The following is a 12,210-nucleotide window of genomic DNA, read 5'->3' on the forward strand; positions in this document are numbered from 1 at the left end:
CCATTTCACTCATTGTCTCCCTGACACAGTGAAATTATAAATTAAACTAGATTACCTAAAACTCCAGGTCCAGGCCCTCCATCATTACAGTCTGTTGCAATGGAACAAACTCTCCCTCACCAGGGAGAGGGGGAAACACACACACACACACACACACACACACACACACACACACACACACACACACACAAACACACACACACACACACACACACACACACACACACACACACACACACACACACACACACACACACACACACACACACACACACACACACATACACACCTTCACACACACCGTCCCCCTATATTTACCTTCTTGCAGGCGGTGACAGAGGATCCCAGGGTGCTGTCTGTGCTGACCCCTTCGGCGTCTCCCGACTCAGAGCTCTCAAACATGGCTGACGACTGGAAGTTACTGCAGGAGGAGAGAACAAAGTGTGTCTGTGTCAGAACCAACTGAACACAGCCCAAAGCTCCAGTGCTCTGTATATGGGCTTTAGAGAACCTATTAGCCTATGGGTGAACACCCTGGCCTGGCGACATGCTCCCTGACATGCCCACTGCCGTAGAGCACCAGCCATTATAAAGTTGCATGAGAGTAACACAACAACTCTGAACTTCTACCAAAAACAAGGGCAAACTCAGCCATAGCATTTGTCTTGAGGTGCTTGAGACAATCTATGGTGATCGTGGGTATGTTTACAACGAATAGAATTTAATGGATTAAATAAATTGTTTATCTGTGAATAATTATCTGTGATCTGTAATCTTTAAGTTAACTTGGAGAAAAGAAGTGCCAGATTTATCATCGGAAGTTTGTATTAATTAGGATAAAACTGGCACATAAAAAAGGAGGGAGGGACATGAAGACCAGAGAGCCAGCTGGCTCTGTGATCATTACTTTCATGGTAAATTAAAAGTATTTAATTTTGGCACTTGTTTAAATTAGGAGGCCAGGTCAACTAATGCAATACTCCATCACTCATTCTTGGTCAAATATCCTGTACACAGCCTGGAGGTGTGTTTTAGGTCATTGTACTGTTGAAAAACAAATGATAGTCCCACTAAGCGCAAACCAGATGGGGTGGTGTATCGCTACAGAATGCTGTGGTACCCATGCTGGTTATAAGTGGGCCTTGAATTCTAAATAAATCACTGACAGTGTCACCAGCAAAGCACCCCTACACCATCACTCCTCCTCCTCCTCCCCATGCTTCACGGTGGGAACCTCACATGCAGAGATCATCCGTTCACCTACTCTGCATCTCACAACGACGCGATGGTTGGAACCAAAAATATCAAATTTGGACCCATTTCCACCGGTCTAATGTCCATTGCTCATGTTTCTTGGCCCAAGCAAGTATCTTCTTCTTATTGGTGTCCTTTAGTAGTGGTTTCTTTGCAGCAATTCGACCACGAAGGCCTGATTTACAGTCTCCTCTGAACAGTTGATGTTGAGATGTGTCTGATACTTGAACTCTGTGAAGCTATTATTTGGGCTGCAATCGGAGGTGCAGTTAACTCTAATGAACTTATTCTCTGCAGCAGAGGTAACTCTGGGTGTTCCTTTCCTATGGCGGTCCTCATGAGGGACAGTTTCATCATAGCGCTTAATGGTTTTTGCAAGATCTTGACATTTTCCAAATTGACTGACCTTCATGTCTTAAAGTAATGATGGACTGTTGTTTCCCTTTGCTTATTTGAGCTGTTCTTGATATAATATTAACTTGATATTTTACCAAATAGAGCTATATTCTGTGTACCACTCCTACCTTGTCACAACACAACTAATTGGCTCAAATGCATCAAGAAGGAAAGAAATTCCACAAATTAACTTTTGACAAGGCACACCTGTTAACTGAAATGCATCCCAGGTGACTACCTCATGAAGCTGGTTGAGAGAATGCCAAGAGTGTGCAAAGCTGTCATCAAGGCAAAGGGTGGCTACTGTGAAGAATCTCAAATCTCAAATATATTTAGATTTTATTAACACTTTTTTGGTTACTACATGATGACATATGTGTTATTTCATAGTTGTGATGCCTTCACTACTTTCTACAATGTAGAAAATAGTAAAAAATAAAGAAAAACCTTTGAATGAGTAGGTGTGTCCAAACTTTTGACTGGTACTATATGAAATCACTCCCGGGACCAAGTGCATTTGTCCTCTACATCACAGTAATGTATTTACAATGGTCAATGCAAGAGCTCAGCACACAATCCCAAGATACTCTGTCATTCACCAGGATACAAAACTGGAACTGATCGCACAGGTAACGTGCTCTTCTGGACATGCAGCCTAACCTTGTGTCACAATCACAAACAACACCCTACTGTAACTCATTTCACATATGTGACCCATAAATTGTATGGCTATTATTTACATTTACATTACATTTAAGTCATTTAGCAGACGCTCTTATCCAGAGCGACTTACAAATTGGTGCATTCACCTTATGACATCCAGTGGAACTTAGTATTATATGCCACACACAAAGAAAACATAAATAAATGCCCATAAAATAGAGACATTGAAGTCAGAATATGCTAAATCTTTAGTTTCGCTCACATCCGCGGCTCGGTAGGCAAACTGATTCCTGAGAATGACCTTTCCAAATGAAGATGGTTAGCTTGACGTTTGGAAAATCAGGATGCACATTTTGCGCGCTGCTGAGCGCCCCGGTCTCATCCGATCCATGTTGAAGCCGAAACACATTTAATCTTCTCATACAAGCGGTACTCTATAACGTTTCATCATCATGATAGGGTCATTGCCTTCGGTTTGTAGATGAGCCCGGTCAAGGCGGTGGAGGCAAGGTGGGCGATACGGTAATATCGACACTTAATCGTGAGGAGATAAGCAGGTTCAGCTCGTGTCAAACTGCAAATGCCCGATGTGATGTACCAAATGTTAGATTTCATATATGCTATATCTGAATCGCTGTTAAAACGTGTCTTTTCTGGTGCTCCTACATTTTCTGTTGTGCTCCTAACTTATTAAAGTTGGGAGCACCAGAGCTGCCAGTTTTTTTCTTTTTTTTTTTTTTTTTTTCATTTTAAGAGCCCTTTTAAGAGCCCTATGAATGACGTTTTACAGTAATTGTAAAACTAAAAGTAATTAACAATTACGTGAGGTGTTGATTCAGGGGAACACATATGACAGGCACTAATTTACAATATAGCCTACGTTTTTAGCTTGACTTTTATAATGTAGGCCTACAGAGAGACAGAGAACAAGAAGAACACTGAGTGACACCAGAGGAGGGGGTTGAGTTGGCTGCATGCTCAGTGATGTGGGCTGGTGTGGATAAAATGCAAAGGCATTTCTTGACACAGTCTGCCCCTGGCAAACCGATAAAATGAATGCATGAAGTATTAGGCTAATGCATTGATTGACATTTGTCTTTAGGCTACTCTGTATTGCGCATTGAAGTGAATCGAGATGGTTAAGACTGTGTCTCCAAGTGCATGGCACCGCACACGCAAAGTGGGCATTTTTGGTTAGCTGCACGACACAATGTTTACACCATTATTTCTTCATCATTCAAATAACCATAACACATTTTAAGAGTAGTATAGGCTATTAAAACTGTTACACAGACTACGTAGGCAGATGAAATGCATCATCTTTGGCAAAATGTAATTCCATGTAAAGGTTCGATTACTGTCAATCATATGTTTTCCTGTGTCAGTCATTCATTTTTCCTAAGGTCCTCTGAGTCTAACGCTCAATAGCTTGAGCACAGCACTTGTTTCGGCGACTGTTCTGTGCAAGCTGTGCTGATACAGGCTACTGTACTAAAAATACTGGATTTACACAAAACGTTGTTGGGGTATTTTGGCTACATTATTGCAGTATTGCAATTTACACATAAGCAACCAATTACATTGCAACGAAAGGAAAGAAAAAATGTAAAATAGGCGAACATTTATTTGCCGTCAATACGGGAACATTCCATTTAATTAATCTCCCGCAACAGTCACCGTAACCTATTAATTAACACGCTCCGTTAACATACCTCGGCGTCTTCAGAAGGCACTTAGCACCGGCCATCCCGTCCAAGATAAGCTTTCAGAGCCGGAGTTTGTATGTCCTAGGTAGGAGAGGAGCGTAGCAATGCGGTGCGTCGCTGTCCGTCCGGAGGACACTCTCCTGTCCAAATGCACATCCCCGACGGAGGAGAGGATCAATTCCAGCGCTACCGTGACGTTACCGTGACTTCGGGCGAGTGTCTGTACTACGGTCGTTAACAGCGTGCAGCCAGGAGCAAAATGACAGTCCGCTTGAAGAGAAGCGGGAGCATTTCCCAGCATATATATCAAAACACACACGCGCGCAAAGACACGCACACACACACACAATATATATATATTCCCCTTAAAAGGAAACGAGCTGCTGTAGATAAAATAAGCATTCTCTACATTTTCATAATGGGTACAAAATATATCCACTTTATCTTATTGGGCTATTGGTTGGAGGCTAAACTATGTTTTGCTCATCATTTGTATTTGTATTTATTATGGATCCACATTAGCTGCTGCCAATTTTCCTGGGGTCCAGCGAAATTATGGCAGTTTATACAATTTTAAAAATATTTTTCACCATCCCCTAACAATATTAGATTGCTTTACAGTTCTAATATTATTTCACATGAAACAGTGTTAAGACAAAGTCACACTCTCAAAAGAGGTGTCTAAAAAAAGTTGAACAAAGGACAGTTTAATTAATGCACTGGTGTCAGTATAGTTGTCAGCTCCTGAACCACAACAGGCAGAACAAGGTCAGACAGACCAATGGGTTACACAGGGTATTGATCTGTTTTTGTCGAACAGGATATGCCCTATACCACAGCAAGTCCTGACCTAGACCTGACGCCAATAGCTCCGATGGAAAAGCAGCTTCAGGAGGCCTAGAATATCAGAATAGCCTATCCATGTTAGACAATATCTCATTGCTTGATGTCACTCAATGTAGATAGAAGATGAAGCTAAGGCTGCCTTCCAGAGCTCAGACGTTGCTGATGCCTGACAGATCTTACAACGCCTGGATAGGTATTTGAAGTATCAGCTAACTGCATCATATGTTATAGCCATTGGTTGTTGCGTCACCTCGCCTTAGCTGTGGAACGCGGACGAAGGATTTTTACGTGGACACGTGGCAACTTGATTTTTATACATAGATGAATCCTAATAACAAGCAAACCTTCCCTCCTGCCTTTCCCTGATGTTCTCATATCATTCACTTTATGAAGACCATAATGGCACCTGCGGAGCTAGGGTGTCTATTTGTCAGGCTGACTGCAATTTTACCCCTGTTTAGATGTCTAAAAAAAGCCGCCCCCTATTTTTTTACCATCACACAGACCCATTACCTTTATATAATGATCAGTAGGGGAATTCTGAGAAAACGACATCTTCACGATTCTTCATGAATACCAATTGGTACTTCAGTCACCCCAACAGCGCAGGCAGGGCAGCCATAGTGATATGAAATATTGCTCTCTTTACCCGATGGCCACTGCAATATGGCCCCCACTCCTCCCTGCATTAGGAGATCTAACCGACCTTTCAGGGTAATAGGACCATTAGTCTGCAGAGGGAGGGGTGTATGTGTGTGCATGTGTGTGCGTGTTGATTATGATATAGAGAGCAGGGCCCAGGATCCTGACAGGCTGCAGCTTGTTTTACTGTGTATGTGTTAGAGTAGTGGGGGTACTGTAAATGTGTCACATACTGCACATAAAAATAGACTTGTAAGTTGTGACATATAAGTTATATTGCCAAATATTGTACTGTGAATGGATGTTCAACGTAGGCTGCCACAGTTACCTCATCACAGTGTCACCGCGGTCATAAACATAAGTCAAACCGAGGTAAATGCAGACAGATTAATTGAGAGTCCGTAAATTCATCACTGTCCCAGCCGTATGTTGAACTTCCATAGTCCCTAGGTTGCATAGAGGACAAGCAATGTGAAGTGGCTCACCTAGCTGTTCCCCTCTGGGTAAATCATACTGGATCGATCTCTCTCTCTCTCTCTCTCTCTCTCTCTCTCTCTCTCTCTCTCTCTCTCTCTCTCTCTCTCTCTCTCTCTCTCTCTCTCTCTCTCTCTCTCTCTCTCTCTCTCTCTCTCTCTCTCTCTCTCTCTCTCTCTCTCTCTCTCTCTCTCTCTCTCTCTCTCTCTCTCTCTCTCTCTCTCTCTCTCTCTCTCTCTCTCTCTCTCTCTCTCTCTCTCTCTCTCAAATCGTCCCTAGTCACCTCATCTCGCCTTCCACTCAAGCACACACTCCCATCTAGTCTGCAGGAATAGTAATTTTCCTTTCCCCTTATTACTAAAGACAAGTGGTAAACTGCAGTAGACAGGGAAGTTATTAGACTAGACTAGTGCTACACACTCTGCTACACAAGCACCAGTGTGACCAAACATACACACACACACACACAGGCACGCAAACACACACACACACACACACACACACACACACACACACACACACACACACACACACACACACACACACACACACACACACACACACACACACACACACACACACACACACACACACACACACACACACAGTGCCATGCGACACCACTTCCACCATGCCAAATCATTTCTTGTGATTCAAGGCAATACATTCTCCATCATTCCCTATGACTAGTACCTCTATCAAATCACATTTTATTGGTCACATAGACATGGTTAGTAGATGTTAATGCGAGTGTAGCGAAATGCTTGTGCTTCTGGTTCCGACAGTGCAGTAATATTTAACAAGTAATCTAACAATTCCACGACAACCACCTAATGCACACAAATCTAAAGGGATGGAATAAGAATATGTACCTCTAAATATATTGATGAGTGATGCCCGAGCGGCATAGGCAAGATGCAATAGATGGTTTAAAATATAGTATATGCATATGAGATGAGTAATGTAAGATATGTAAACATTGTCGTCTGCAAACTGGATGATTGAGTTGGAGGCGTGCCTGGCTACGCAGTCATGGGTGAACAGGGAGTACAGGAGGGGGCTGAGTACACACCCTTGTGGGGCCCCAGTGTTGAGGATCAGCGAAGTGGAGATGTTGTTTCCTACCTTCACCACCTAAGGGTGGCCCCTCAGAAAGTCCAGGACCCAATTGCACAGGGCGGCTGAGACTCAGGGCCTCAAGCTTATTGATGAATTTGAAGGGTACTATGGTGTTGAATGCTGAGCTGTAATTGATGAACAGCATTCTTACATAGATATTTCTCTTGTCTAGATGGGATAGGGCAGTGTGCAGTATGATGGTGATTGCATCGTCTGTGGACCTATTGGGGCGGTATGCAAATTCTAATGTGGGTCTAGGGTTGCAGGTAAGGTAGAGGTGATATGATCCTTAACTAGCCTCTCAAATACACTTCATGATGACAGAAGTGAGTGCTATGGGGCGATTTGCCTTCTTGTGTACAGGAACAATGGTGGCCATCTTGAAGCATTTGGGGACAGCAGACTGGGATAGGGAGTGATTGAATATGTCCGTAAACACACCAGCCAGCTGGTCTGCACATGCTCTTGCGAGGGTTAACACGTTTAAATGTCTTACTCACGTCGGCAACGGAGAAGGAGAGGGGGGGCCCACAGTCCTTGGTAGCCGGCCATGTCGGTGGCACTGTATTATCCTCAAAGCTGGCAAATAAGGTGTTTAGTTTGTCTGGAAGCAAGACGTCAGTGTCCGTGATGTGGCTAGTTTTCTTTCTGTAGTCTGTAGTTGCCTGTAGACCCTGCCACATACGTCTATCACAATCCCTACTGCTCTCTCTAGTCATGTCTCCCTCAAAACATACACCTCTCTCAAATACCTTTCTCTCAGTCAGACAGGTGTTAGTATTCATGACACAGGCATTTCCTGTTTGTAAGTATAGCCGTTTGTATTCAAACACTGCTACTTCTTGTTGTTCACAGGCTTTGTGTCCTCTCTGTCATTAGCCAGGGGTGTCTGTCAGTCAGACCAGACATGTTGTCCTCTTCACAGACAGACAGAGTGGCAGAGTGGTCAGATCATTAGACTGCATTTGCTAGCAGTTTGCGCTATCGCTCGCATTCAAATCAGTCAGTGAGTGTTGTGAGTGACAGCTGTGTGTGTGTGTGTGTGTTATACTATGAGTGACAGCGGTCACCTGCAGGCTGTCAGTCATACAGTCAGTCAGTCAGTCAGTCAGACAGACAGACAGACAGACAGACAGACAGACAGACAGACAGACAGACAGACAGACAGACAGACAGACAGACAGACGTGTGTGTGAACACTGGGTTGTTCACTTAGGCCTTTTAGAATTACCCAGGCCACAAGTTTGCCCACTGGCCACTCATGCAGTACATACTCAACACAACTGACACTACTACCCTATTAGAAAAAAGGGTTCCAAAAGGGTTCTTCTGCTGTCCCTATATGAGAACCCTTTTTGGTTCCTAGTAGAACCCTTTTTGGTTCGAGGTAGTACTCTTTTGGGTTTCATGTAGAACCCTCTGTGGAAAGGGTTCTACATGGAACTTAAAATGACAAATGGGGACAGCCGTGGGAACCCTTTTTCTAAGAGTGTACTGATGGTCTGGCTCAGAGTAGACAGGACACCATGTCTTTTCTCTCTCTCTCTTCTCTTTCTCTTGCTCCATCTTTCCCCCTCTCTTCCTCTCCATATTTCCCCTCTGTTTACCGCTATCCTTCTCCCTTTTTCTCCCTTTCTCTCTCCATCCCCATCCCTTCCTCTGTTTGTTTCTCAGTGTCTCCTGATCCCACAGCCATTTAAAGGGAACAATTCCATCAGGTCTTTTCTTTCTTTTTTTAAGATAGAAAGAACAACAAAGATTAAAGCAACCACTCAAATCATCTCATCCCCATCATCAACACAGAATCACATCAGAGTGAGCCAGTAGGAGCAAAGCATTTCAGTGTGGAAATCAGAAGAAACCAGCCAGAGAGTGCTCTCACTGTCAAAGCCCTGTCACAGATGAGCTATTTTAAAGCTTGCCTGGTTACAAAACAGGAACACACGATTGGAGTAGCGGTTGGAAAAAAATATGTGTACATGCAAAAAGGAGAGAGAGAGGCAGAGCGAGAGAAAGAGGGAGGGAAGACGCAGAGAGGGAAGAGGCAGACAGACATGTATATACTGAGAGAGAGGTTGAGAGAGAAAGATGCTAAAGGCAGAGAGAGTGAAACAGAGAGAGAGAGATAAAGGCAGAGAGAGAGTGAAAAAGAGAGAGAGATAAAGGCAGAGAGAGTGAAACAGAGAGAGAGATAAAGGCAGAGAGAGAGTGAAACAGAGAGAGAGAGATAAAGGCAGAGAGAGTGAAACAGAGAGAGTGAAACAGAAAGAGATAAAGGCAGAGAGAGTGAAACAGAGAGAGATAAAGGCAGAGAGTGAAACAGAGAGATAAAGGCAGAGAGTGAATCAGAGAGAGAGATAAAGGCAGAGAGAGTGAAACAGAGAGAGTGAAACAGAGAGAGTGAAACAGAGAGAGAGATAAAGGCAGAGAGAGAGTGAAACAGAGAGAGAGATAAAGGCAGAGAGAGAGATAAAGGCAGAGAGAGAGATAAAGGCAGAGAGAGTGAAACAGAGAGAGTTAAACAGAGAGAGAGATAAAGGCAGAGAGAGAGTGAAACAGAGAAAGAGAGACTGCAGTGCTTTCAGAATGAGTCTGAGTGGTTGTGACACAGGCAGAAATATTTATGGAACATTAGGAATAGTGAGGGTTTGACCCTTCACCCCTGGGACGAGAGGACACACAACACATGCTAGTGTAAAGGAGAGGTTACGTCACCCACAGCATAGAGAAACATTTTACTGGGTGGTGAGTGACTTCTCATGACATTGGAATTTACAGTAATGCATTTAAAGATCCAATGCAGTGATTTTTATCTCAATGTCAAATCATTTCTGGATAACAATTGTGAAGTTGTGAAAATGATGATAATGCCCTGTTAGAGTAAGAGCTGTTTGAATAGACCACATTACATTTCAGTCTGTTTTGGTGGGATGGAGTTTTGGCCTGCCAGGCAGTAAATCAGTTCATAGACCAATAACAAAGAGAGTTCCAAACCTCTCTGCCAACAATAGCTAGTTTTAAGCTTTCCCCTCCCCACTCAGACCACACCCAAACAGTCCTAGCTAAATTCTTGTTTGACTAATTGCTCTTCGCTAAGAAGCAATTGTTTATTTAAAAAAAAACACAGTTACTGTGATTGTTTTCAATTAAAATGGTCAAAAAGACAGAAATATCACGTTTTTGACTGGCCCTTTATATGATATTTAGCTTTCATCAGTTAGAAAAGATGGAATACCAGAATATGTAGATGGCTACACATGGTTTGATTTGGTTCCTGTTTTGTAGGCAGATAATGGTTGTTTGTGAACAATATTGTAATTGAGGGATGGGAAACAACCATAAATAAAGAATTGCACAAGTGTGTGTGTGTGTGTGTGTGTGTGTGTGTGTGTGTGTGTGTGTGTGTGTGTGTGTGTGTGTGTGTGTGTGTGTGTGTGTGTGTGTGTGTGTGTGTGTGTGTGTGTGTGTGTGTGTGTGTGTGTGTGTGTGTGTGTGTGCGTGCGCGTGCATCTTCCTGAAAATGTGTCTGTATGTTTACACATGTATGTGTGTGTGTCCGCATTAGTGCCTGTGCGCGTACTTGTGTGTACGTGTGTGGCCTTGCTTGTTAGAAAAGGATTTGTGACTCTGCTTGGACTAACAGGAGTGTATTAAATGGACTTGCATTTCCATCACATCTCTCCAGTTGATGTGATCTGGCTTGTATCCCCTCATCAAAGGACAAGAAGAAGACTTTACTAATAAGAGTTTTACAATGGAGTGTCGTGTGTGTGTGTGTGTGTGTGTGTGTGTGTGTGTGTGTGTGTGTGTGTGTGTGTGTGTGTGTGTGTGTGTGTGTGTGTGTGTGTGTGTGTGTGTGTGTGTGTGTGTGTGTGTGTGTGTGTGTGTGTGTACGCACCCTGGATGGAAGATTACACTGATTACACTGATAGACAAGACCGTTATGGATATTACTGACATTCCAATGACTGCCACACTTCGGTCTGAGATTTCTCTGAGAACGATGTACATGGAGGAGAGAAAAACAATTCTACACAGAGTTCAATGATGCATGAAATCAGAGCTTCCCCGAAAGATGTACTTTAGCATATTATTTCCATTCTCTCGATTTCACACCGATCAAACACACACACACGTGCGCACGGTGGCAGGGAACAGTGCATTTCAACATTACATAAACGGCACATAGGGGCTCATTGACGTGGCCGCAATTATGGCTAATGACATCATTAACCAGTCTAATCACGCGGCCTCTCTCTGCAGTTATACCTGCTCATTCACATGATTGGTGACTGCGTCTAGTCACCTGTTTACGTAGAATAATGAGCAGAGGATGTGATTAACAGAGATGATAATTATTATTATTAGAATCATATGGAGAGGCTAATGAGGGTCTGGGTGAGGGGTCTCTGCTGACATTGTTGCCACTATTGTACATAGAGGTTAACACAGTGGGAGGGTCAACTTGATTTCACAAGCTGAGGTCAATATTTGACATTCATCCAATGGCCTGTCTGGGGAGGCGGTGGGACAGGAGGTCGGAAGCGTAGGCAGTGTTGGCGGTGGGTATAGGTGGCAGGGGGTGATACTGTAAATGGTGGAGGTACATTCGGGGCTGTGGAGTGTTGGTGGGTAAATAGCAGTACAGTGAATGAGACGTACAGTGTGTGCAGTACAGTGGCAGTCAGAGGGGTGGGTGGTTGGAGTCTTGGCAGTGGGTATAGGGGATGGTAAAGGAAGGAGGTTGCCTTACGGTAGTGGCTGGTGACAGCCTAGGCGGTGGCCAAGCTCGGTCAGAGCCCAGAGTCAAGCCAAGTCAGTACTAGTACGACAGAACACTAGGCTACATTGCTCATTTGAGACTCAGCGGTTTGTTTGATTGATTTTCTTGAAGAGTGGAGTTAGCTGAGGAGAAGACACAGCTCTCTCTCCCCCACTCTCTGTCTCTGACTCTCTCTATATCTCATTCTCTCTCTTTCTGTCTCTGTTCGGGCACTGATTATCGCCTGTCCCCTTTAATCCTCCCAGGATGCCAGAGAAACGAAGGAGGAAGCTTTTAGCCGACTTAATCCTAGACACCACTGTATGCACACTACAGTGTCTTCAGACA

General features: G+C 43.7%; 1 protein-coding gene across 3 annotated transcripts in view; it reads right to left on the reverse strand.

The window, feature by feature from the left end:
* LOC118382723 (A-kinase anchor protein SPHKAP-like) overlaps positions 1-12,210 on the reverse strand; it is a 131,532-nt gene that overhangs the window by 32,071 nt on the left and 87,251 nt on the right. For 2 of the 3 annotated variants that reach the window (XM_052523401.1, XM_035769517.2), the window contains exon 3: positions 319-421. In XM_052523401.1, coding sequence (XP_052379361.1) covers positions 319-421 — 103 coding nt within the window. Of the gene's footprint in view, positions 1-318; positions 422-4,025; positions 4,340-12,210 lie in introns of those variants that run through there. The other variant, XM_035769459.2, reaches the window with a different exon arrangement.

This window comes from Oncorhynchus keta, chromosome 1 (assembly GCF_023373465.1).
Source record: "Oncorhynchus keta strain PuntledgeMale-10-30-2019 chromosome 1, Oket_V2, whole genome shotgun sequence".
Taxonomy (NCBI): Eukaryota; Metazoa; Chordata; class Actinopteri; order Salmoniformes; family Salmonidae; genus Oncorhynchus; species Oncorhynchus keta.